Raw genomic sequence first — 27,162 nt, forward strand, 5'->3', positions numbered from 1 at the left:
GAATGGACCTCAACGGACGGGAAACCTTGACATCCGAGTGTTCAGCCTGGAGGCAGGTGGTGCATCACGGCCTCTCCCAGTTTGAAGAGACCCTTGTCCAGCAGGCCGAGGTATAGAGGCAGCCCCGAAACCAGCAAAATCGGGGAGCTGGATGGGGTACAGATTGTATTTGTCTTCAGTGTGGAAGGGAGGGTCACTCTCGAATTGGCCTCCTCAGCCACACTAGATGTTGTTCTAAGTCCTCCATACGGAGCAGGTGACCAGAGTCTCTCGAGACTGAAGGAGGCCTAATCTAATCTGCTTTATTTCCTATTGCCTTTTTCCATCTCCAGGAAGCTGTAAGGATCTGGGCATTGATTTTTGCACTTGCATCTATTTTCTCCCTTCCTCAGTCACTGAAGGCACATCCTGTATGGTGCTGTTAGGTCACATCTGAACACAGGCTAGCAGGCCACCAGAATTTCCCCTGCTTTTTCAGAAGCACATCTATCTCTATGGAGGGACCACTACAGATTTGCCTCATTTAATAATCTCTGTGTAGTGCTTGGAAACTGTTCAATGATTGTTGAGGAGGAGGAGGGCCAGCCCGCCAGCTCCCCACTCCCCACTCCATGCCCTCTCCGTCCCTCGCCCCGCCGTGGCCTAGGCCCCGGCCTTCTCCTTTGCAAACTCCTGTTGCCACGGAAACTGCCTCCGCAGGAGGCGGCCATCGGACCACCCGCCCATCACTCGCCCGTGAGCCAATCCGCGGCGCCCGCCAAGCCGACGTCCCTCGCCGTCTCCCGAGCCGCCAATCAGAGCCTCTCTTGCTCCGGGAAGCCCTCCGCCGCCCGAGCAGCCAATGGGAGGCGCACCTGACCCAGGAAGCTCCCAGTCGCTCAGGCAACATCAGGAGGGCGCCTTGGGCACTTCCTGGAGGCGTCCAGGAAAGGGGGGGGGGTCGGGGTCATTCATCTTATCACAGCTGGCCACACCTGGAGGGGTTTTTTTTGTCTGCACCCTCAAGTAATGGCTCTTTTGTCCTCCCAAAAACAAGTGGTTTAAGCAAATCCCAATCCTGGATCATCATTAGGAGGATTAAATAAATAATAATAAAGATTATTATCATCTCTGAAGATGCTGGCCACAGAGACTGGCAAAACGTTAGAAAGAACAACCTTCAGAACACCGCCAAAGAGCCCGAAAAACCCACAACAACTAATAATAAAAATCATTAATACCAAACTGATTCAGTGATATTGGTCATTAAAGCAACACACACATACACACCCAATATGTATCTACAGCTTTTGCCCTGGCAGACTTTCTTCTGCCCCTTTCCAACTGAAATGCCCTTCTTCCTTCTTTTGATCTTCTAAATGTAGTGAGAAATCGCAGGCAAAAAGCCTGGGAGTGTTTTTTCCCCCCTTCAACCCATCCTGTTGAAATAAAGAGATAAGGGGAAGAGAAATCTGAGCATAAGGACTTAAGAAACCTTTCAACGGCTTGCTGTTAAGACCAGCTGCGTTCCTTCAGAAAGGAGCTGTCTCCCTTTGCTCAAAATATGGTAATAAATTAAAAATGTGGGGATAGAGCTGATGAAGAGTTGAATGGGCCAGACAGGGGTAGCCACATCGGAGGGGGGACCGGCAACTGTGTGGCTTGTGTCAGGAAAGGAAGGGGATAAATTCAGAGACTTGAACCATGTCAGGGTCTGGATTGACATTAACCAGATATGTCTGAGCAAGAGGGTTGTAAGCCACTGAAGTTTATACCGAAATAAATATGCTAGTTTTTAAGCTACTACGATACTCGAACCTGCAGGGACAGACACAGCAAGGCTGCTGAGTCGTCGAAAACGGATTTCATGTTAGTCACTAACTTGTTCTGTGTTGCCGGGTTGACTCTGATTTACAGCAAGAATATGAATTCCTAACCTCCAGAATGTCCTGTTCTCCACAGCTCTGCTCAGCTCTTGCAAACTCAAGACCACGGTTTCCTTTATTGGGACAATCCATCCGCTAGCTTCAGGCTGCTAACTGGTCTGAGCATGGAGCATCTCAGTTTTATACTGGCAGGATGCATGGCAGCCTTCACAACACCTTGTGAGTAAGGGAGCGCTTCTTTCCATGCTGCACATGAGGTAACTGAGGTTGAGGGAAAGTGACTCAGCAAGGCTGGGGTCTTCTGGGATTAGCTTGATAGTTGCTTACCTATTAAATGTAAATGCATTTAAATTTGTATTTTAACAGCTGCAATCTACTTTCAGATTGTAAGACCCTAAGGGCAGGAACTGTCTTGGTTTTATTGACCCGTAAATGTTCTTATAGGTTGTACAGATGAATAGCTGGGAATAAAGCATATATTATAGGAGTTTTGCTCACAACAAAACGCTGCAATGCTCTCTCTCACACACACACACCCCGGTTCAGGCTTCTAATCACTACCAAGTGGAGATTTGAACCCTTTGGGACTCCTGAGCCCCAATACTCAACTCTAACCACTTCTCTCTGCTGGCCCTCTATCCATAACCTTCTTTGCAAATTGAAAATGGGTAAACCTGGGAGAAAGTAGAGCAACATGAATCTTCACTTTGCTGTCTAATTTTACGTACAGTGGCATTTCTCGTTTTTATGCACAGGAACATGCTGTTTTGTGGGTTTTCCCCTATAGAATGATATAGACTCAGGATCCAGTGTCTCCTTGCACCTTTATGGGAAGCAAGAAAGCTGTATCTCTTATTTACATGAAATGCCACAAATCCACGCAAAAGCAGTTTCATTTTTCCCCCTCTGGATGAGATAGCAAGGCACATTCCTGGCAGCCAATCTCTACGTGATCCTGAAACACTCTGAAACAGAGGGACCCTAGAATGTACTTAAATTCCAAACTCCATAATCAGGGTAATGCCTGATTAAAGGTGTCGTTGGAAAATTGTAATTCCCAGAATCCCACAGCCGGCAATGGGGCAAAACACTTCCCCTCTTGCCGGTTCAGCAGGACCCTTTACCATGAAATTTCCAAGGCCAAACCTGAGACCAGAGAGTGGGGGGCCTTGTGATGTCACAGAGGCAGTGCAGGCATGGATTGCAAGAGAGAGAAAAAGCATGAAACCTGTACGATACGCCTTTGCAGTGAGCGAGTCAGGGCTGGAGCCTTAGGCATGGGTGGATCGGGGCGCTGGCACACAAAAACTTAACTTTCTTTTCCTCATTCGGCAAATCTTACCCTATCTGGAGAGCCAGAGAAGCCTAGCAATTCCCGAATATGTCAGCTATCACCTTGAGACACCTGGCAACCTCATTCCTCCAGTGGTCCCCAGATGTTCCTGGACTAAAACTTCCAGAAGTCATCACCATTACCTGTGCTGGCTAGGATGTCTGGGAGCTGTAGTCCAAGAACCTCTGGGGGCCCAAGTTTGGGAGCCACTAGCAGAGGGCCCGTGGGGTCAGAGAAGGCAAACGGTGCAGGTCATACCAGCAGAGAGGGCGATTGCTCTTATGGCCGCTGGCTTCCCACACCCTGCACGATCAGGCGATGGATGTGAACTCCCAGATGGGCAGCCTGATACATATTTATCAGCTACAACTCGCCCAGCAAAGCCTTCAGCCTGACAGGAGACAATTGCAGAAAGCAGTGAGGCTGAAAAAGCATGTGCAGTTAGCAAATAGGTATGCAAACATGAGAGCGACCGATCTTCCTCCATTTTGTGTGCAAAATGTATGCATATTTGAAGGGTTTGTATGCTGTAAGTAGGTCTGTGTTGCCCCCACAGATGGCAAAATCTCAACCCTCAAATACCAGGAAAGGGGTTCAGGTATTTTCAGTGAATAATATACAGTACATCTTTGCTCATCCAGCTTGTATATCTTTTTTATCACCTTTCAAAGCACATGCATTTAAAGTTGTCATGTACTCCGCATGTCTGTTCTCTCTCACCTAGTCTTGTCCATAGACGTGTCCATCCTTCCTTCCTCCAGACTCCAACTCAGAGGCTACATGGAGTTCTCCAGCCTTAAAAAAAAGGAAAGGAAAGGAATCTGGCACAGTGCTTCCTGGGAGTTGTAGCTCTTTGGGAGCTACCACAGCAGTGTCCTTTTTTTTGAACATTAACAACAGGAAGCCATGCTGGAGAAAACATGCAGCCTCTGAAGCACACCAGGTGAGTGAAATTGAGGTGTTTCTTGATGTGTGTGCTTGTGGGCTGGAACTCCCAGAATTCTACCTGGAGGATTTTTGGGGAATTCTGGTAGCTGCAGTCCAAACACATGTTGTTGTTGTTTTTTTCAGTTTAGCTCCCCAAATCCCACAATTGGCAATGGCAGCTGGTCATGCTTGTTGTGGGATTCTGGGGATTGTAGTCCAAAGCCCCCAAACATTTTCCTGTTCGGTTCTAGTGGCAGGGTCTCGGAGATCAGCTTTTCCTTGTCTCGGGAAATCAAGGATCTTTTTATGCTCTTCAATAGGGTTGGTTCTTAAAAAAAAAATACCACCACATCGCGTGGTGCTCTGCTTTTCACGTCAGATTATCTCAACCTAGAAGATAACCACCAGAATCATGTTTTTGTGATTTCTGCCTGTGTTAAATGCCACCACCATAACTGTTATTGGCAAACTGGTGCAAGTTGAGAAACCATTAGGAGGATTTCCTATCACACCCCAGTCGTGTGATTTGACGTGTGATAGGAAACCCTTACACTAACTTGCTCACTGGTAGCAACTCTCTGCTGAAAGCCAGGCCCATGGACTTATTTATTTACATTTCTATCTTGCCCAACTAGTAGGTAGGCCACTGCTCTGAGCGGCTGACAGAAGGACACGCAAACGATAAAGATTTATAACAAGAGTGGGGTCCGCAGCTTGGGGGTACACCTGGACCCGACACTCACTATGGAAACGCAGGTGTTGTCTGTTGTCTGCACCGCCTTTTTCCACCTTTGGCGGATTGCCCGGCTGTGTCCTTACCTAGACACGGGGGCGCTCACGACCTTAGTACATGCGCTTGTAATCTCCAGATTAGACCACTGTAACGCGCTCTACGTAGGGCTCCCTTTGAAGCTGATGCGGAAACTCCAGGTGGTGCAGAATGCGGCGGCCAGACTCCTCACGGGAGTGAGAAAACACCAATACATTTCTCCTACTCTGGCCATGCTGCATTGGCTGCCCATCCGTTTCCACATTGACTTCAAAGTGTTAATGCTTACATATAAGGCCCTAAACGGTTTAGGACCCCGATACTTGGCGGAACGCCTGCTCCCAACTAGATCTACCCGGATCACCCGCACCAGCCAGGAGGTGAGGCTGAGGAGCCTGATGCCGAGAGAGGCCTGGAATGAACGAACACGAAATAGGGCCTTCTCGGCGGTGGCTCCTCGCCTCTGGAATAACCTTCCTCCGGCGATTCGTGCTGCCCCTATGCTGGGCACTTTTAAGAGTCAATTAAAATCATGGTTGTATGTTCAGGCCTTCCCTCCTGTCAACACCTAATTTCTTCTCTTTTTATTTATTATTTCTTTTATTATCGTATATGTCATAGTCTGTCTGTAAAATCTCTATCATTTCTTGTATATATATATTTTTTAATTGGAAGCCGCTCAGAGTGGTCGACTAGACCAGATGCATAAAGATGCGGGCTATAAATCAAATCAAATCAAATCAAATCAAATCAAATCAGATCAATCAATCAATCAATCAATCAATCAATCAATCAATCAATCAATAATAAAACAACAGTAAGCTCCAGAAATAGCTACAGAAACCACAACAGGAAAACAAAAGGAAAATTAATGGCAGACTGGTGCAGAAGAGAAACATAAAATGACTTTATTAGGGGCAAGCTATTGAAAGACTTGGGGGAAACAGCCGGGTCTTGAGTTACTTCCTTAAAACCCACGAGGGATGGGACTAATCACACCTCTAGTGGCAGGGAGTTCCAAAGTGAAGTGGCCGCCACAAAGAAGGCCCACTTTTGAGTGACCCATTTCCAGGCCTCCCTCGGGGTGGCCACTTGGCGCCTCCTAATCTAAGAAGTACAGGTGGGACAGGTAGATGTTTCGAGGGAGAGTTGCTCAGCCAGGTAACAAGGTCCTAAATCATCAAGGGCTTTAAAAGTTAACATAAGCACCTTGAACTTGGCCCAGAACTTACGTCAGCATAAACATGCAATAGGATTGCATCACTGTTAGCGGGTGATAAGTTTTGAACATAGAAGAGAAAAGCATGGTGGATGCACATTTTCCACTAATTTTTTATTAAACTCCCCTGGAACACAGAGGAACATCTGACTTTAAAGCAACACGAATCAAAGTCCACAGGTCCCTGATGCACTCTTTTCTCTTCTGCCCCAAACAGGATGTGCTTCCTTGTGTTCCGGTTGACAACGGAGGTCTGGGCTTTCCTTTTAAAAAGGCAACGAGAAAACGATTGGGAGCACAGCCTCAGGTAGGTGTAAAGCTAACCTGCTGCTTTCTGGAGATCAAGGCCAGCAATCGGACCGACTGATATTTCCCTGGTCAGCCAGCTAATAAATAGAAAAGAAGGGTTGGGGGTTCTCGCAGGAGAGGCGCCTGGGCTGAAATGAATTTGAATCCAACGGCAAAACCGATCCAGGTCTGTACAGTGGCCAGGTGAAAAAAAGGGAAGAGCTTCTGGCTCTGGATTAGCTGCCTGGAAAAGGGAGCCTCCGTAGATACAAGTGCGGGAGAAGAGCGGATGAAAGCTGCTTGCACCCTCGGATCCAAACTCAGAGCCTCGCTGAGCTTTGCGGTTCCCTACGAGACAAGTTAAAAACTAGCTTTGCTGAACCCCAGTTGCCGGGAAAGAGCACTTGCAAGACTTAATGCCTTCAAGTTTGCTCTGCAGAAAGTCAGCATGGACTCCACGGTCCTGAGAAACAAGCAGGACGGACGGACTTTTTCCCTGTCAGCTGGGGAGCAAATCTAGAGAGTTCCCCTGCTTTATTAGAGTTTATTTTTTCCCCATCCTGCCTGCCTCCTTGACCCAACCATGCTTGGCCACATCTGGTCGGAGCCTGAAAAAAAACTCCTGCTTTTGGAGTTTGGAATCATTCTTTTTCTCTACTACAACTCCCAGAATCCCCTGAAGGTGGGGTTTTCCTAGCTGTGGTGGTTCTCTCTCTCTTTCTTTCTTTCTTTTTTTTTTTTAAAGGGCCAAGTTCTGCAGCTGCCATGAAGGGTTAAAGAATGGGAGCTGGGGAGGTGGAGCCCCCCAAGCAGAGGAGGAGCTGCCCTGAGGCTATGCACTGGGGAAGAGGGGAAGGATGAGCCAGGAAGAAGGAGCTTTAAAAGTCTGGGTCTAAAGGGAAGTGGCCGGCTGCCCTGCTTTGAGGATGCCAAGCTAGCAACTCCAAGGAGGGGACCAGAAGACCCCACCAAAGCACGAGGATGGAGTCAAGAGGAGGAAGGAAGAGTGCACGTTGAAGACCAGCAGATGCAGGGGCCGGAGGTACCAAACACATGTGCAGAATGCAGTGGAGGTTGCAGGGAGAAGAGAGTGGGGGGGGGGGGTAGAGACCACTGCAGCGGTTCTTAAACTGGGATCCCCAGATGTTCTCGGATTGCTATTCCCAAAAGCCTTCGCCACGAACTCCACTGGCCAGGATTTCTTGCAGTCCAAGAACCTCGGGGGGACCCCAGTTTTAGGAACCACTGACCTAAGAGTGCACCTGAACAAAAACTTGAGCAACTGGCCTTGCTCAGTTAGGGCCCGACCAAAGCTGCTCCCTGCCCGTGGGATGGGATGGGGAGCGATGGTTTTCTTGCGCTGGGTCTAGCCTGCTCATTGTTCGTGGTTTTTTCACAAGAGCAAAATGTAGGGGGGTTAACAGGTATCTGCTAAAGGCACAGGAGCCTTGCTAGGGTGGGAAAAATATCAGCCACCTGCAACTGGATCTTGTATTTCCTAGATCTAGAAAGGAGCGGCATCTCTTTCTCACACAGTCTGAAATGGTGCCCCGCTTCTCTTTTAAATACAATTCCCCCAAATCCAGAAAGGATGGATATTCTGGGAATGCAAAGCTTAACTTCCACAGACTCTGCTTGCAGAGCGAGGCCTCCTTCTGCTATGGATGCTCCAGCCAGACCTCTTTACCCCCCACCCCACCCCCTTTGCATATCTTGGCTGGCAGTAACTTTCTACACCCTTCTAAGCCTTAAGGTGTTAGTTTCCTTCTCTGCCATGATTCTTATAGGCAAGCTGAAGGCCTGGGTACCCTTTCTTTGTTTTTTTCCTCCAGCATTTGGTACAAACTGGCCCTAAATATGGAGGCAGAGCTTCTGGGGGCTAAGGGACGTTGTGAGCTGTTGATCTCCCCCCCCCCCCCCAAAAAAAGAACTTTTCCAACACTGGATGCCTGCATACGACTGTGCCGTCAACTCTATTACAACCAGATGTAATATCAGTTTCCCTGAAAGAGGCTTAATGGATGGGGTTTATTCTCTGTGTTGGTTTGCTGGGGACTCTTCGCTATATAGACTCTCTCCTGCTTAAAACAGCTTTACGTGGTCCGGGTGTTGAGGGATCAGGGTTAGATTTCAGTAGAAGGACTCTTACTTGGCGGCTGTTTCCCAGTGAAGAAGCATTCAGTTCTGTAGTTTGAATGAAAGCAAATTAAGCTTGTGGGTGCCAGAAAATAAGGGGTCCAGGCGTCTTTTGATTTCGTGGCTGCTGTCACTGTCTGCAGTGATCATGGAGCCCAAGAAAGTGAAATCTGTCCCTGCCTCCATATCTTCCCCTTCTATTTCCCAGGAGGTGATGGGACCAGTGGCCATGATCTTAGTTTTTTTGATGTTGAGCTTCAGACCGTTTTTTGCACTCTCCTCTTTCACCCTCATTACAAGGTTCCTTAATTCCTCCTCACTTTCTGCCATCAGAGTGGTATCATCTGCATATCGGAGGTTGTTGATATTTCTTCCGACAATCTTAATTCCGGTTTGGGATTCCTCCAGTCCTGCCTTTCACATGATGTATTCTGCATACAAGTTAAATAAACCAGGGGACTCCTTGTCGTACTCCTTTCCCATCAACTCTCCTACCCTGATCCAGAGCTTGGCATCCTTTCCTGGCTGGACTACGATTCCCAAAATCCCCCAATCACCGTCCCAAGGGCTCCTTAGTCCCTCCTCCCCCATTAGAGGAAAAGCTTTTGTCCTCAAAAACAGATTTTTTTTCCTGCACTTCTTTAGCAAGGAGTGAAAACATTTGCCAGACTTTGGAGTCATCAGTGGTTTGCCTTGGGGGTGGGGGTGGGGGTGATTTTTTTTTTTTAGGGGAGGGATTGATCACATGGATTTTGCGACTTTTCTAATTTTGAAGTAGTGTTCCTGTTACTGCTGAATATATTGTCAGCTGCTTTGAGAAGCTAGAATGAGCTCCCTCAGTCTCCAGTCTGCTGTAGCTGCTCCACCATAGAATACTGTAATAGAACAATGGAGTTCAAAGGGGCCTGTAAGGCCATCAAGCCCAGCCCCCTGCTCAAAGCAGATCAGACACAGAGTTGTCCAGTTTCCTCTTGGATGCCTCCAGCATTGGAGCACTCATCACCACCTCCCAGAGTCATGCGTTCCATTGTCGTACTCCTCTAACAGTTAAGGAAGTTTTTCCTGATATTCAGCTGAAATCTGGCTTCCTGTAACTTGAGCCCATTATTGTATGTCCTGCACTCTGGAACGATTGAAAACAGATGCTGCCCCTCCTCTGTAGAACTATCTTTCAAGTATTTGAAAATTGCTATCCTATCTCCCCTCAGTCTTCTTTTCTCAAGGCTAAACAGGCCCATTTCTTTCAGTCCTTCCTCATAGGGTTTGGTTTCCAGATCATCTTTGTGGCTCTTCTCTGCACCCCCTTCCAGGGCCTCAGCGTCTTTTTTGTATTGTGGTGACCAGAACTGGACATAGCATTCCAAGTGCGGCCTCACCCGCACGGTATAGAGGGGTACGTTCACTTCCCGTGACCTTGATTCCATCCCCTTGTTGATGCAGCCTAGGACTTCGTGGGCTTTCTTGGCAGCTGCAGCGCATGGCTGGCTCATCCTTAGGCAGTGGTCCCGTAAACCAGGACCCCTAAATCCCCCTCACAGGTACTCCTGTTGAGCCAGGTACCCCTTATCCTGTACCTGTGCCTCTGGTGTCTCCCGCCTAAGTGCAGGACCTTACTTTTCCTGCCACTGAGCTGCATCTTATTGGATCGGCCCCAAGGTTCAAGTCTGCCTAGATCCTGCTAAATGTTGAGTCCATCTTCCAAAGGATTAGCAATTCCCCCCTGCTTGATGTCCTCAGCAAATTTGAGGAGTGCTCCTTCAACCCCCTCATCCAGGTCATTGATGAAGATGTTGAAGAGCACTGAGCCCAAGACAGAACCTCGAGGGACCCCACTGCACACGTCCCTCCACGTCGATGTGGTTCCGTTGAGGACCACACCTTGAGGGCGGTTGGTCAGCCAGCTGAAAATCCATCTGGTAGTTGTGCTGTGTATCTCTCACTTTTGTTCTATCTTACGCAGAAGTAGGTTGTGGTCTACCTTATCCAATGACTTACTGAAGTCTAAATATACTATATCTACTGTGTTTCCTTGGTCCACTAATTTTTATCAAAGAAGGCAATAAGATTTGTTTGATATGGCCTGTTCTTAACAAACACATGCTGGCTTCTAGTAATCACCTTGTTATTTTGTTCGTCATGGGGCACTTTGTCAAAAGCTTTGTTCAAATCAAGATATATTATGTTTACAGCATTCCCACTGTCTACCAGGGAGGTTACCCTATAAAAAATGAGATCAGATTAGACTGGCAGGATTTGTTCTTGACAAATCCTTGGTGCCTTCTAGTTATTAGTGCAGGGTTTTTTTAAAAGATGCTTGCATCGTGACTGCTTTATAATCTACTCCAGAATGTTCCCTCGGATTGATGTCAGGCTGAAATCGGTCTGTCATCACCTCTTCCCCATTCATCTCTGCCACACACTTCCCAGAGGGCCTTTGTAAAGTCACAGTTTCTCACCTGCAGTTTGCAACATGGAGAAAATAGCACTGCTGTGCTTTGCGGGGTTATTGGAAGGATTAGAAGCTTTATGGCTGAAGGACAAGCTTTTAACCCTGTACCATTCCAAGGCACAGGGTTAAAAATAATCAAGTGGCACAAAGTGGGTTCGGAATTATGGTGGCCCTTTTCCAGGGCTTTCTTCCTGGGGTGCCCTGGGACTTTGTGCAGCTGGCCCAAGGCCACCCAGGCTGGCTTCCTCCCTGGAGGCAGAGTGGGGCAATCAAACTCCCAGCCTCTGACTCCACAGCCAGATACCTAAACCACTGAGCTATCCAACACGGATAGAAGTGTGTTTATTGTTAATGCAAAAATAAAGGCTAGAGCAGCTACCCAGGGTGCTTCGTAGCCTTGAATCCCCAGAGATTTTTGGATTCCAGCTTCCAAAAGCCCTAGCCAGCATGGGGTTACTATAACTCCCAGCATAGTTGGCTGGGAGATGCTGGATGCTGTCATCTGAAAATGTCAGTTTCCTATTCTCTGGGCAGATACAGTTACCAGCATCTGTTGCTCTCTGCAACTTTGGCTTTAACATCCGCGGGACATGGGTGGATGATTATTATTTTTCCTTCCTGCCGCAAACCCTGCTCTCTCTTGCTGGCCGATCAAACTGGCTCCCAATCTCGGGCCCAGCCAGACACACGCACCCCGCTGCTCCCTTCGTCCCTAAAAACAGGGATTCTAGTCCCCGTCCCATCTGATTTCTCCCTTTCTTGCATTTAGGAATCGGAAGCATTTTTTTCCCCAGGCCTGCCTGGAAAACCCCGCCGGGGTTGCATGAGCTACCTTGGTAAAAGAGCAGCACCCCTTTTCTGCTGCCTTTCCTCTTTTTGCCCCCTCCCAAAAAAAGTAACTTGATGGGGCTGTAAAACCAGAGCCCCCCATCTGTCTGTCTGCAAAGCTTTCCTTCCTGGTCATCTAATAGGGGCAGGGAAGTGGGGGGAGAGAGAGAGAAAGGGGGAGGGTCTCCTCTTAGGTAGGGCTGGGAAGAGAGGGTTCCTGTGTCCGGGGGAGGGGAGCGAGCAAAGGGGGTGGGGGGGCGTGGGAGGGGGGGTTGCACAGGAGAAAGTTTTTGGCATTCTCTCCAGCAACTCCTCTCCAAGCGCGACCCTATTGGGGGATGCAAATGTTCCATTCCTGCCCCGCAACCAATGACGTCCCGGGCGGGGCGGGGCTTCCCATTGACAGAATAAGCACCTTGGTGTTTACTCTGAGCAGCAATGTGTGCAGCTCCTAGACGGGAGGGGAGGGGCTGAGAGTGTCTGGGAGGGGGGGGGGGAGAGGAGGAGGAGGAGGAGGAGGAGGAGGAGGAAGAGGAGGGGGCTGTCAGCGAGGCTGGGCTATAAGAGAAGGCAGCAGAGAAGAGAGAGAGAGAGAGAGAGAGGTGGGCGTGAGCCGGCAGGGCTAGGAAAGGGAGCCGTCTTCAGTGGGAGCAAAGAGGGCACCGATCCTTAGATTGCTTGCGCGACCCCCTTTTCCTTTGCCCGCCCATTCATTCTCTGCTTGCTCTCTCTCTCTCTCTCTTTTTTTTTTCCCCTCTCTTCCTCTTACTCCAAGGGCTGAGCATCTGTCGAGAAGGCGTGACTCCTTCGGTCATCTGTGGGCGATGCCGTGCCGGGAAGAGCCCCCGGCCCCGAGCTGACACGCGCGCACCCCTGTCTTCTGCCCTCCTGCCGTTTTTGCCAAAGACTCCGCTCCCCCACCGACCGACCGTCCGACCGTCTGGGGTTTTCCCGGAGGCACGCTGGCGACGCTCTCAGGGTGCCACCGCCGCGCCTGTCAGTGTGCCAGCCAGCGGCTTCAGAGACTGAGTTAAAAGGGGGGGGGCGTGGACGAGGACGCCGATCTCTCCCCACCGCTGGCAGCCGGCGAGGCTCACCCGCCCACCCGCTGGACCACCCCCACCACCAGCAGCAAATGATGAAAAAATAACCCCGGCTCGGGTGGGGGGGTTGTGTCTGGGGAGCGTCTTGAGGAGCGGCAGCAAAACCAGCATCCCACAGCATGGTCCAGCAAAGGAACGTGAGGAACCGGGGGACGGAAGCCAAGAGGGAGGTGTGTCCCAGGGATGCTCTGCTCTTGAAAGATGCCAAAGGCGAGCCCGGCTGGTGCAAGACGCCCAGCGGGCACATCAAGCGCCCCATGAATGCCTTCATGGTGTGGTCTCAGAATGAGCGGCGGAAGATCATGGACCAGTGGCCGGACATGCACAACGCCGAGATCTCCAAGCGCCTGGGCCGGCGCTGGCAGCTCTTGCAGGACTCCGAGAAGATCCCCTTCGTCAAGGAGGCCGAGCGGTTGCGGCTGAAGCACATGGCGGACTACCCGGACTACAAGTACCGTCCCAGGAAGAAGGGGAAGATGGGGAGCGCCAAGTCCCGCCCGAGAGTCCCCGTGAAGATCAAGCCTTCCCTCCTCGGCCGCGTGGCCTCCGGACGAAGGCAGCCGCCCAAGCCGGACGCCGGCTCCGGTGGCCAGGCGGGACGTTCCACGCCCGAATTGGGCGACGACCCCCTGGAAGCCCGGCTCTTGGAGGCCGCTTTCGACGACAGCCCCAAGACCCCCGGCAAGGAGTTCTGGCACGTGCTGCCGGCCACGGGCGAGAGAGGAGGCTGGGGGTCCCACGCGGAGGACCTGAAAGAGCACGAAGCGGCTGCCTTGACCAAACCCTTCTTGGAACCCGCCAGGTCCTCCGAGCTGTCTTCTCCGGCGTCCACCAGGTCTCCCCCGTCTTCCTTCGCCTCTTCGGACGAAGAGTTGGAAGAGGAGCTTTTGAATTTCCTGCCCAGCCGAGCCCAGCCGAACGTGCCCTGCGGAACTCCGGACTGGTCCCTTTTTGACAAGGACCTCGACCTCTTCCCCTTGGGGGGGACCCCTTCTCACTTCGAGTTCCCGGACTATTGCACCCCGGAGGTGACTGAGATGATAGCCGGAGACTGGCTGATGTCCAGTATTTCGGACTTGGTGTTCACATACTGAGTCCCAGCAGGTAACTTTCTCACTTCTCCGCAATCAGGTTGTATCAGAAAGAAAATAGGGAAGAAGAAAAGAAAAAAGAAAGAAAAGAAAAGAATGCCAGCTGTTTACAATGCAGGAATCAGGTATATCTCCATTCTCTTGCCTTGGCTGCATTCAGAGGCAAGCTTTTCATCCACCCATCCCCCATCCGGCACACACCCACTTTGCCGGCATCTGCCGCCTTGGCGTTGGCGGTGGGGCTGGGCGTCTCTTCACCTCTTGCCGCCCCCCCCCAACATGCCACAGAGAGCTCCTGGCTTGACGCAGTGTTTATTTACCCATGAAATTTGACTGTCTAATCAGATTTTTCATTGTACCCCGCTCCAGCCGTCTACCCCCCCTCCCCTTTGAATCCCCCTCCTCTTTGGTGCAGCTGCTTCCTCCCTGCGCTGCCATCCGTGGCTGAGAGACGCTCTCAGCCTCCACCCCACATTTCCCCCTTCCAGGGTCCCCCTTTAAGGCTCCCTCGCTCTCCTTCACCCCGTCCACTTCTGCCCCCTGGGCAGTGGCTTGACGCTCCGTTTGGCTTTGATTCCGATGCCATTTCGAGGCTTGTCTGGAGAGTAGGCTGTCACTTATGGAAGGGGTGGGTGGGTTCCCTTTTCCTTCTCCTTTCTGCCTTCTGTTCCATTTGAAATGGCTCCCAGGAAAGAGAAGAGGAAAAAAAAAACCCCGCACAGCGCACCAAACGATTCCCATTTCACTGCAATGCATCCCGTTTTATAGACAAGCAGATATCTCTCTGTCTCTCGCTCGCTCGCTCGGCTCGCCAGCTTCCCTGGCACCCAACGTGGGTAGGGCTTCCGGGTCTTCGTTTCACGAGACTTTGGCGTCGCCAATGCACGGAAACTCATTCCTGTGCCCGGGTGGGCAGCGTTCGCTTTGGGGTGGGTGAAGCGAAGTTGCGCACACGTGGTGCGCACATGGATCCCGGAGACACGCAGGCGCATCCCTCGTGTATACGTGTGGCAGCTTTGCCACTCCCCAGGATCACCGCCACCCTTTTTTGGCCGGAGGTGTGCCACCCAGCTGGAAGAAGGGGTCCTTTCCTTTTTGCATGCTCTGTTCAAAGCTGATGCCCACGCACCATATTGTTAACCTGCTCCCTGCCACTCCCTGAGCTGCCACCTCCTCCAGATTTTCGAGATGCCTACCGCCGGATCTCTGCCCTGAAGCCCACTTGGAAACACCTGAGCACTCCACCTGTCCCTCTCAGAAGGCGTGACTTTCACTGAAGGTCAAATCCAGCTGCCTGGATTGCTCCCGGGAGCAGGGTTGCGGAGTTGTCCGCCCGAGCGGTGGCGCCGAGGATAGGAGAGGTCATGGCAGCTGGTTAAGTAGGGAGCAGCCTTGCCTGATGGGTAGGGTCTCCTCCCGTCTGCTCCGGCTGCTGGTTCTTCTCCACCTCCTCCGGCCAGCCACCTCGAGAGGAATCTGGGGTTGCGCCAGTGGGCGCACCTCCCCAGAGCTGGTTGCCAGCTGTGGATCGTAGATTACAGGCTTGGCGCAACAACCCAGGAGCCCCGCTGGAGGAGAAGGAGGGAAAAAAGGGTCCCAAAGCCCAGTGAGAAGCTGCAGCCAGGGTAAGAGTCCCCTGTCGGAAGCCTTCCCTTTTGGAAGCAACCAGGGGGGTGGTGGTGGTGGTGGGGGTGGGGGTTGAGTGCCCTGCGGTCTCGGTTTTTCTGTCCAAAGAGGGAAGGCAGAGAAAGCTGAGTTCCTTGGTGCGTAACTATTTCCCCAAGATGGAATCAGGTGTTTTTTTTTACAGTCTCCAGGTAGCCTTTGGTTCTTCCATGACCAGGTTCCTTCTATTGCTGCAAAAGAAGGCAAGGTTTTATATTTTTTGGAAACCTTCCATCGCTGGTTCTCTGCACCCTTCCCATATACGGGCATGCCCAGCCAAAGCTGAAAGGGGATTTTAAAATAGATTTCCTCTCCTTCCGCAAAGGGTCCCCAGGAATGGCTTTCAGCAGACCTCACCGTGCCCTTTCGAAGCTGCAGATCCCGGGATTTTCCCGAGAGAACCCGAACGGGTGTTGGAACGGATGTATCTCATAAAGGCAGGGGTGCTGATGGACTTCACTTCCCAGAATCCCTCTTCGTTGGCTGTGCTGTCTAGGGGCTGGTGGAAGATACAGGCTACCTTTTGCTTTTCCGAGACACTTGGCCTTTGCATCTTATTTAAATAGTATTCATAATGCCTCCCCCCAGTTTAATCCTCATGGATGCCATTGCCTCTAGAATAGAGGGAGGGAGGGGGACGGGAGGACCACCAGCCAAGCCAATCAGCTCTTTGCAAGGGCGGGGCCAAAGTTCAGACTTCGGACTGGGCGTGCAAGAGCACCTGGTTGAGGAACCTGAATGGACCCGCACAAGTTTCTGGCCCTCAATACCCTTTCCCTGGAGGAAGAAGCTGACCTCTTTCTTGGAGTCAGTTCACACCCTCCGGGATCCCTCTCACCCTCTGAACAATTTTTGTTGGTCTGAAGCCAATCCTTCACGGCCTGTTGCTGTCTCCAGGTTAGCGTTAAAACTTCGGCACAGTTTTAAAGTTGCCGGGGAAAGGGAGCGTGCGGTTTCATCTCTTCCGAATTCTTTAATCCGGTCTTTCGGAAACTGAATTCGCAACGAGAGAGCAAATTTCAGGGTGGCAAGGGTAGCTTTCCCAGTAGAGTCATTGCTAACTGTAGTGAGATGTTTTCTAACAACAACAACAACAACAACAACAACAACAACAACAACAACAACAACAACAACAGTAATAATCTTAGAACTGCAGAGCTGGAAAGGGGACCCTTTGAGCTCCCTGTCAAGGAGGCCCAGGGAGGAATTGAGCGCCCAACCTCTGGACCCCTGTTGCTATCCAGCAGTTCCGTGGGGGCTCAGAAATGCTGCATATGGTAGCCCTGTCTTGGTGCATTCATTGCAGGACCGATTCTCCTGCAGCAGGGCTAGGCAAAAAGGATGCTGCTTGACTCCAACCCCCATCACTCCTTGTAGCATAGCCAGTGGTGAGGAACGCTGGGAGTTGTAGTTGTACAACATCTGGAGAGGGCCATGCCTCTCCCACGCGTGCCTTCCAGGTTTTCTCAGAAATGCCGCGTTCTCGTAGAGCAGCCTGAGAAGGCATTTTCAGCCGGTTGAGGCATTCTGGGAGGTGAAGTCCAAAAAATGGAGTGTTTCCAAGTCTGGGCCAACACGCCCAAATGCTCAGAGGCTGTAAAGCAGGAAATCGACTGTTAAAAAGATCACTGGCTTTTCGTAGCTTTTTCTTCTCCTCCTCGCATGTAGGAATGGAGAAATCCTACCCCTGGATGGCCATCCACCCCCACTAGCCTGGGCTAGCTGCCCTGCTAGATCTACCACCACCGACTGGGATGAACCCTTGTGTGGTTCATTTTTATTTTTATAAGAGCAAGACAAAGCCCTGGGGTGGACCCATTTTTTGTGTTGCCTCCCACTCTTCACAGGGCCCGGAGCCAATGATGTGAGCTCAAGTGCAGGGGGAGGAGGAGATAGAACTTCCAGGGAGAGGTCAACCAGTGGGAGCCGGCCTTGCTTTCAATGGGTGCTCTCCAAATAAGTTGGACTACAACTCCCATCTCTTTGTGGGAAGATTCCTGGCTGGAACATTGGCCTTGGGATTGTCCATGGCTGCCTCTTCAAAGCAGCTGCCCCCTGGCTTTCAATGTGCTTTTAATTCCTATCCCTGGGCTTTCTCCGTTCCCGGTTAATTTTAGCCCCAGTAATTTTGCTAATTCGATTTGCTAATCTTAGAAACTGGGCTGTGTTTCTGTCTCTCTGGGATCTCCCAGGCTTCGTAGTGGCACTGGGGGGGGGGGCTGGCTCCTTGAGCCCATCCGGTCCCTGGTTGTGAGACAAATCCCTGAGATTTTGACAGGGAGGCATTGCCCCGGCATGGAAGTCCCCCATCCCTTTCTGCAGAGTTAGGGAGGCTGGCCAGCCCTGGATACCCCAATGCCTTCTGACAAAGGTTTTGGGGAAGTTCCTCTTTTAGACGAGGATCCCTTAAGCTGCAAGGCCAGGCAGGATTACCACGTCCCAGCAGTGTCCATTGGCCTAGTTCATTCGGACAGTGGGACTTGGATTTTCTCCCTGCCAAAGGTCAAAGGGCTGTGCTCCCGCTGAAAGGGTCTTCCCTCCAGAGGAAGCTGGTGGGTCTCGTTTGAACACCGTTGCCTTATAACCCAACCCCTTCGCCCGGGAGCAATCCACCAGACGGCTCACAATGGATCCATTGATGCTTTATCCTGGCTCCTGTCCGAAGGTGCAGAGGAATGTTCAGGGTGTCTTCTGTGTTGTCCTCACAAAACCCCTAGTAGATAGGGTTAGGGCCAGAGATAAGACATAAGGCTCGAGGTCACCCACCGAGGTTCATCTCTGAGCAGGATTTTGACACTGGGTCTCCCTGATCCCAGTTGAACTCAAGAGGGTGGCGATGGTTGGTTTTCCCCAGTTGTCATGGAAAGGGAATGTCACATTTTTTACGAGCCCAAATTCCAGCTATTTCTCTTCTATTTTGCATCACAATAAGTGTGCATCAATGGCAGCAGAGCTTGGAGAATTTACTTTTTAGGGGGGACCGCAGCTCTGGAATCTCTCAACTGGGATGTAAGAAAATATTACTATTAGCAGGCATGCAGTGAATTTATGCACTGCCCCTTCAGAGTCCCTTCTCTGCTTTGGCTGGACACCTCACAATAGTTTGAGTGGATCTGGGAAGATGGACTTTCAGATGACAACATACGAGCGGTGTAATCTTGAGAGAGGAATTAAGACCCATTAACTTTACAAAAGACCTGCTCCTGCTGCTAACCTCTGGAACAGAGGTGTTCCTTGTGAAACAGCTGGTGGCTTTGGGGCGCTCTCTTTGGGAGTGGTCATGATGAGTGCCCCCCAGTTTAAAGCTGAAGACTCTATCACAGAATTTAAATGCATGCTACCTTGGAGGTGAAATTTTTGGTAGGGGTATCAGATCTGAAAAATGAACCCCGTGGATCCTTTTAACCTGTGAAGGGAGGCCAGGGCCAAGCACCTGATGGGTGGGAGGAGGAGAAGGAGGTGGAATCTCCTTAGGAAAGGTCTTTTAAAAAAAAATCAATGGGTCTTTTAAAAAGCTAATGGCCCTTAATTCAGGTGCTAGCTGGAAGTGATGGGATTTAGAGAAGGCTGAGATAGATGGTTGTGATGGAGACTTTGCAGAGCAATCAGTGATCAGAAGAGATGAGCAGAAAGCAGGATCCGGTAGAAGGCACCTTCGGTACATACATTCGCATCGAAGCTGTTCCACAAAATTGTTCATCCAAAGAGGGGGCCGTCGCCGGGAAGGCCCCTTCATCCTGGGGGAGAACCCAGAGCTGAGTCTACCCCCCCACCACCACCACCACAGCTCCTGTTGCATGAACCACCACCCTGACCCCCCCCGCCATGTTGCAGCGCACCTGATCATCTGTGGATCCATTTGCCACTGGGAATGGTGGATGGGAAAGACCACCGGATCGCCCTGCCCCACCCCCTCACCCGACTGCCTTTGATGTGGCCAGAGTGAAATTCCCAATTTCCGCATTAGGAAACCGATCTCTTGCATCATTTTCTCCCGGCCGCTAATGTCCAAAACCATGTTTCCCCAAACCAGGAGCCCCCCTGATCGAGTGAACGTCCGTTTTCCCATTCTCTGCTTTTGGGTTGGACGGATTGTCTAAAACGTGAGGTGTTGGGGGTTAGCATTGCTTTGTAGGTCACACACTCAGACCCGGAAGCCCTGTCCTCTCTCTGCCCGTCGAAACCCGTGTCTACTCACTGTGTTGATGTGTAGAGGATGCGCTCTGCACATGCTTATAGGTGCTCTTGTCTGTTAACCATGATGTCATAAATCTCAGGGCAAAGCCCTGGCTATGAAATGGACCTCCCGGGGCCCGTGCAGGAAAGGCCTCGGGTGCCAAGAGCTTCAGTCTGCAGAAATAGGGTGGGATGGGTTCCCTCCCCCCCAAGGGGACCCCGAAACCCAGCTCAGATGGCCCACGGCGAATGCCCGAACGTGCATAAGGACACCTTCTGCGACGCTAGCTCTTCTGACGTCTATGCCAGTGTTTCTGTTGCTGTTCCTCCCCCAGTTCGCTTTTTGAACTGGTGCGTTTCTCGCCTTGCCCGCAGGGCCAATCTCTCCGTCTGGCCTCAAGTGCTACTCAGAGTTTACAAACTTATCAGGCAAAACCTTCCTCAGGACTCGGGACCGGACAGGACCAAACCTGCTCCGGTCTAACACAACCGTGGAGATGGGGCCGGCCTCTCCCAGCCTTGTCCCCATCTTCCTTCTGACTTCCAAGCACAAACTTCACAACGCTTCCTCTCAGAGCTGGAGAAAATATATATGTCTGTGTGTATATATATATATGCTACTCCAGGGACTACAAAGCCCAGAATCCCCCCTCCAGCATGACCACCGGGGGAGGCTGGGAGTTGTAGTCTGAAACAATAACTTCCAAGCTCTTACTTCCTCTTGCCCTGACTTTTCTCTCGGAGCAGTTTATAATTTGGGTTTGGGGTGGGTGGGTTTGGGGGTGGGGGGGGTGAGGGTTGTTTCTAACGGGAGAAAAACAAACAAACAAAAGTGGTGCTCAGTGGTGAATTCACATGGAAAAATGTGTGCGACATTAGTGCATTAGAGATGTATGGAGACTCTCCCCCCCCCCGGTCCTCTGGTTCCTTCCACTGTGCATAAGTTTTCCTTTGCGTTCCTTGCGCCTGTAATTTGCTTCTGTGTGTGTGCGTGTGTGGGCGTGTGGTTTGTTGGAAACTAAAATAAAATATGTTAATTTTTTTGGAAGAAAAAAAACATACTCTTTCTCAGGTACAAACTCCACAGATTGTGGCCAGCAGGGGCATCTATGGGGGGGGACGCCCCACTCCTTTATTCTAAACCTCTCCCAACGCTTGACAGTTTTTCTGCAGGTGCCAAGAACAGCAACCAGAATGAAATAAACGAATAATAAATAATAATCATGTTCTGCCTGCAAAATGGTGCTTTAAGCGCTGTGGATTTCTTTCTTGGTAAATGTCGTGTTAGTGGTGATCATTGTCTTGGAAGAAAAATAGGCTTGTAGGAAATGAAAAGTGGGAACGTTAGCGACACCCAGTCCATCCGTGTGGTTATGTGACTAGCTCGGGAAATGGTGAAATGGTGGTTGTAATCTTGGAATAAAGTGTGTTCTTGGTCTTGAACGCCTCCTGTCTTGGTGTCTTTGTGGCTGATGGCAATTTTATTTAGACCCTGCCCCTTCTTCCTCCGAAGATTAGAGGGTAGCATCGGTGGCCGGTCTCCCACTTATCTTCACAAGAACCCCGTGGAGGGAGAGAGGAGTGGGAAGAAGGCAGGTGAGCAAGGAATCACCGGCCCCAGGTCACCTGTGAGGTGTAAGAATAGAGAGACTTGCAGGGTTTTATAAAGACGAAGAGGTTTTATTTGGTGTAAACCATTCTGGACGACTGACGCACCTCCAAACTTCTTGCCGAGAGAGGCCGGCAGCTCTCGTTCCAAAAAAAGAAGCAGGCGATGCCAAGCAAAATCACACGTACCCCACAAATTTGACCAGCAATCTTCGTGGCTTCCTGAATCCAGATTTGAACCAATACCTCCCCCATTTATTTATTTGTTAGATTTATACTGCCCACCCCATTCGTGCACGAACTATCCTGGGCGGATTACAGAGAGGTTGAAACCAAGGAAAAGAACATATTCAATAAGAAATTAACAAACAACAGCAGACTTCAAGGAGGCATAAATTATAAAACGGAAACACGGAATGGGAGGCAAAATGCACAACTATCAAACAGGAGGTGGGAAAGGGGTGGAAAAAGATTTTTGCAGACTGACCGCTGCCTTACACCACTTCTGTGTCTCTGAGTCCCATTCCTGCGGTTCATTTTTACAGTCAACCAGCGCGAGAATAAAATGGTTGGGATCAGGGATCAGAAGCCCGTTCTTGGTGGGGAAAACTCACAAGCGGGACATTGCGCAGAGGCCTGGCCCTAACTTTTGCTCCGAGATGTTTTCAGAAACAGGCGAGATTGCCAAATGTTTCACAGGAGATGGTTCCAGTGCCCACGGTCTGCAAGAGGCTTTCCCAGGTAATAAGGACTTGCCCAGGGCCTGGAAAAGAATTGCCTTTTAATTTCTGCAGATCAAGCAATCATGAAAGGCATTGGAAGAGGTTGAAAACCGTTTTTTCCTAGCCTTTTTGGTCTCTGGGTACAAAGGGGTCTGCCGCAGTAGGAGATTTAGGGGGCAGCCTAAATTCAAGAGGCTCCCCCATATAAACACACCAGGCTCGTATCTCTTCGCTCTACCATCTCCTGGAAAGTGGCCTGCTGATGCAAAATCCTGCTAGTTTATCGGTGAGCCTTGTGGCACAGAAGTTAAACTGCAAAACTGCAGTAGCGACTCTGCTCACAACCCAATTTCTGTCCTGGCCTAAGGCCCCTGGCTCAAGATCGACTCAGCCTTCCGTCCTGCCAAGGTTGGTAAAATAGTGCCCAGCTCACTGGAGGGGGAAACGCAATGTGTCGTTTACATCATTAAACTGCAAACGCTCAGAAAGTTCTTTAAGCACTAGGAGTGGTCTATAAGCAGCACACTCGGCAGTGGTATGTATTAATTAGTCAGATTTATACCCAACTTCCGTCTTCCCCACACACACCCCCATGCCCCAGATGAGCATTAAGGTAATGCTCATGGCTTTCGCTATCCTTTTTTAATCTTTGCAACAACTGAGCGAGTTAGATCAGGCAGAAAGAGGAGGGCAGCATCCACAAGGTGACTTAGCTGGTTTCGTGGCTTGGTGGGGATGATCGTTCAGGTCTAGCCCAGCTCTCCAACCACTAGGACCCTCTCCCTCTCTCATTGACATGGGTCAGGATCCCATCGGTCTGTGGCCTGGTGTAAGGCACGTTTCTCCAGAAGCATGCAAGAGTGTGTTGTGAACATTGAGACACAGGACGCAGACTGCAGCACTTGGAAAAGTTACTCTTTTTTTTTGGACTATGCCTCCCAATGGCAACATCGCTGCTTGGGGGAATTCTGAGAGTGGCAGCCCAAAAATCTTTGCCTGAAAGCCTATTTGGATTAAAGATATTTTTTGGAGGGGGGATCTGAACAAGCCTACTCTTTGAGGGCTCCAGAAAAGAAGGCTTTTTAAAAACCTTTGGTCTTGTTTCGGCTGCCTTCTATATCATGCCCACCTGTTGTGTTGGGCAGTGTTGGCTCTGGATGATGGGAGTTGTAGTCTAAAAGCCTGAGAGGATGCCGTGCTGGAGAAAGTGAGGGCCCAAAGGTACCTGGCCATGAAGCCCCTGGCTCTCCACCCCTGAACTGGCTGTTCCACTGGCCAAACCACTTAGCAGACTTCACATACATTCACTCATCACCTTGCTGGACTATTCTACTGTACAATAATCCTGCAAGGTAGGCCCCAGGACTATCTAATGCCCTCCAGACTCGCCATGGGGTGGGGCGAAAAAGGGGTCTTTAGTGCAAACATTAGCTTGCATAAAGTCCATGTTTCACTGCAGGTGGAATCAAAGGTATGAAAAGACCAAGCCGAACACATATGCCCCATTTAGCCGTAGTAAGTTGCGCCCCCTCTGTATGACCTGCCATGGTTCACCCAACAGGATCCTGGGACTTGTGATTTGGTGAGGTCCGTGGTCGTAGTTCAAGGGGGGACCTACTCGAGCTTCCTAAGGGATCCTTCTAATGACCTCTTCAAAACTATTCCCAAGACGGTGACGAACAGAGCCGTAGGAATTCAACTGATTTTAACCTGCCGTAGCGGGGTCGTTGGAGGCACACCAGCAGGATTCCTCAGGAGCCCCCTGCAGGGAGGTTGGCAGGTCTCGGGGTCTTCTTCTTGGTCTTGGGTACCAAGTCCCGAGTCCTAAGGGTGAGCTCCTATGAAAAAAAGGGGTTGGTGGGTAGATTCCAAGACACGAGTCGAGTCTAGGTCATGGGGGGAGGGGAGAAGAGAAAAACCCCAGTTGAGACCCCCGTGTAAATGAAGACCAACTTGACAGTGAATCGCAGGACTTATGTCCCCATCTCTGGCCACCTGGGCCTCTCCCCACCCCACCCCCCAACTGGTGCAGGGGTGCCTCCCATTTTGGCCAACTCTGTGGGAAAGCCCTTGAAGCTCGCTCTCTCTCTCTCCCTTTGAACACCAGCTGCTCACCTGTTCATCCATCCTCCACGAAACGGACGGACCCCCTAAAAAGGAAGCTACGGAGGGCCTTGCCTTTGTAGGAGCGGAGCAGGACTGTTCACGGCAGGATATTCTGGAGGTCACTCATTCAAAGGGTTGCCATACGTCGGAGGAGACTTGAGGTGATGTCACAACCAGAACCACAACTGGAACCAGTCCACATTGGGTTTGGGGAATTCTGGGATTGCAGTGCTCCTGACCCAGCCTTGAGCTCCAAAGACTTGGGATTCTACGTGTATGGGGGAAACGGGCTGCGTCAGGGTCTGGCTGAGGAATCTTGTAGATCCCACAAGTTTGACATCAGGGCTGATCTCCAAAAGGCCCATCCATCATCTCTGTGAGAGGTCCACTCCAGATTCTAGCCACAGCCATCAGAAAACAGAAGCATCACCTTTTCAGAGGGTAGCTGTAAGACCATAGTACCCGAAAGAACGCAAAGTTCTGTGGTTTTTTGAAGACGGGGAGATTTTTAAGGTTGTTCCTTCGTAGGGTTGTGAAGCGATTTGATGGCAGGTAAGGAGAAGAACAGACATTTTATACAGCCATAGAAGGCGGAACATGACATGGGATGGGGCTGCAGCCCAATTACAATCAACCAGTAGTCATGAAAACTCATTAGCAAGGTCACAGGAAGCGTAGATGAGCGAATGTCCTCCTTACCCAGCAATTGCCCTTGAATTAATCTCACCACCACCACGAATGACCCTTAAGGACTACTGGCTGACCATCAACAGCGTAACCTTCCCACATGTCCATTACATTTCATTCTCGGGGCACATTACTGCACAAATGGCCGTCTACTGATCCTGCCCACCATATCTGAAGAAGTGGGGGAACAGCCTGTGAAGCTTCCGCCTGACAAAATTCAGCGGTTTTTGTCAAAAGATTTGGCTTCTCCATCACAGCCACCAAGGCAGCCAAAGAACCCTGTGCCATTGTTCTGGCCTGTGTGATACAACCATATGGTTTAAAACAAACAAACAAACAAAAAAAAAACCCCACACAACACAGCATTCCTTTTATGAACTACAGTTTCCAGAATCCCCCATTCAGCTTGGCTGGCTGGAGGATTCTGGGAGTTGTAGTAAAAAAGAGAGAACTTTCAGAATTGGTAGAAATAGACTCTTAGATTGACATTAAAAATACTAACAGGATCCACCTAACAGCTTTGGATTATCCTCTTCCACAGGGCAGAGGCTTGGGAGAATCTCTGCCTTGCGCTCCATGATGCAAAGGACATTATCTGGGTGTGACCCACTCCCTCTTTGTCCAGATGCCCAGCGACTCCCAGACCAAGATGGTCCCTTTGCTCTTGGTGGCCCTGAGCAATCCTGAGGGGGTCCCTTCCCTGCTGCTGCAGCCTTGCTTGCTTTACAATATAAAGAAGGAAGGGGTTAGCAGGGTAGCTTTCTTGTTTGCAAAAGAATGTCTTTTTAAGAAGTTACATGAACAAGCCCCCTGTCCTCCAAAAGGCATTCCCAGGAAGACCCGCACATGCTTAATAGCCAAGAAATCTTGGGGGAGGGGGGGTTAGAAAAGAGAAATGGAAAATGGAGAGGGATGACAACATAGAGCAATTGCTTACACTGACATGTTACGTACATTCTCCGTGGCCTTCAAAAGTTGGGCTTTGTACCCCTCAGCCCACAAAAGAGGTCTACTCCTTTATCAGAAAAAAAGAGGCTAGAATCCTGTTGGTGTTTGTCAAACTTGCCACAATTCATGGCCACTGATGAAGTGTTGGGATACATCTTGGTCATGTCCCTGGTTGTGCGCCCGGTTGTTCGCCCAACTGCACAGCCAGGATGTGCTCTGATGCCTTCTCCTTGACTTGCAGCAACTTAAGCAACTCTTACAGGAAAACCAACAGAATCTTGCGTCACCTTTAAGACTCACAAACCTTGAGCTTTCGTTCAGTGGCTTTTGAGTCACATCACAGAAACATGCTGAGCAAACTGGGTAGACTTTAAGGTTTCTCAAGGCTGTATGTTTTGGGACAGGGTAACCACCACCAAGGAGGGACGTGGTGGCACTGCGGGTTAAACTGCAGAAGCCTCTGTGCTGCAAGGTCAGAAGACCAGCCGTCATTAAGATTGAATCCACGTGAAAGAGTGAGCTCCTGTCACTCGTCCTAGCTCCTGACAACCGAGCCGTTCGAAAGCATGTAAATGTGAGTAGATAAATAGGGACCACCTTAGTGGGAAGGTCACGGTGTTCCATGTCTAGTTGCGCTGGCCATGTGACCACGGAAACGGTCTATGGACAAACGCTGGCTCTATGGCTTAGAGATGGGGATCAGCACCGCGCCCTAGAGTCGGACACAACTGGACTAAATGTCAAGGGGAATCTTTACCTAACCACCATCACCTGTTTTGACACCAATAGTATCCTAAAGGAAGACATGGTTTGCCACGTAGCACCCAAACGCTTCTTCTAGGGACGAGCATTCTGTTTTTTGCTGGGGAGCAGAAGAAGGCCTGACAAATGTTGTGGGCTTCCTGTGTCGTCTGATTTGGTTGCTGTGTAAAACTTGACAGTGGCAGGCCTCGGCCTTTGCTCCTTCTACATTTTATGGAACCGGGAATGCACTTCCCTAGACAAGGTGACGGCTTCATCGAAAGTGGGATAAATGCCAGTCCATCTGTGTCGCGGACGGAAAGATTTATTCCTCGTTTTACACCACCAGGACTTGGGTAACACGAAGGCCCATGAGTTGCGATGTTGGTGCACTGTACCGGCCGACAACATGGGCAGGGGATAAGTCCTCAGTGGCTGGCCCTGTGAGTGATGGGGCTTTGGGGGAGATCTCCTATGACCCAAATCAAGGGTTTCTTCCCA

General features: G+C 50.5%; 1 protein-coding gene across 1 annotated transcript; it reads left to right on the top strand.

The window, feature by feature from the left end:
• The first annotated feature begins 4,334 nt into the window (after positions 1-4,334).
• SOX12 (SRY-box transcription factor 12) lies at positions 4,335-21,292 on the top strand. Its single transcript, XM_072996633.2, has 3 exons — positions 4,335-6,420; positions 7,147-7,443; positions 12,590-21,292. The coding sequence occupies exon 3, from the start codon at positions 13,037-13,039 to the stop codon at positions 14,009-14,011; it is 975 nt and encodes a 324-aa protein (XP_072852734.1). The 5' UTR covers positions 4,335-6,420; positions 7,147-7,443; positions 12,590-13,036; the 3' UTR covers positions 14,012-21,292.
• The last annotated feature ends 5,870 nt before the right edge of the window (positions 21,293-27,162 follow it).

Source organism: Pogona vitticeps, chromosome 4 (assembly GCF_051106095.1).
Source record: "Pogona vitticeps strain Pit_001003342236 chromosome 4, PviZW2.1, whole genome shotgun sequence".
Classification (NCBI taxonomy): domain Eukaryota; kingdom Metazoa; phylum Chordata; class Lepidosauria; order Squamata; family Agamidae; genus Pogona; species Pogona vitticeps.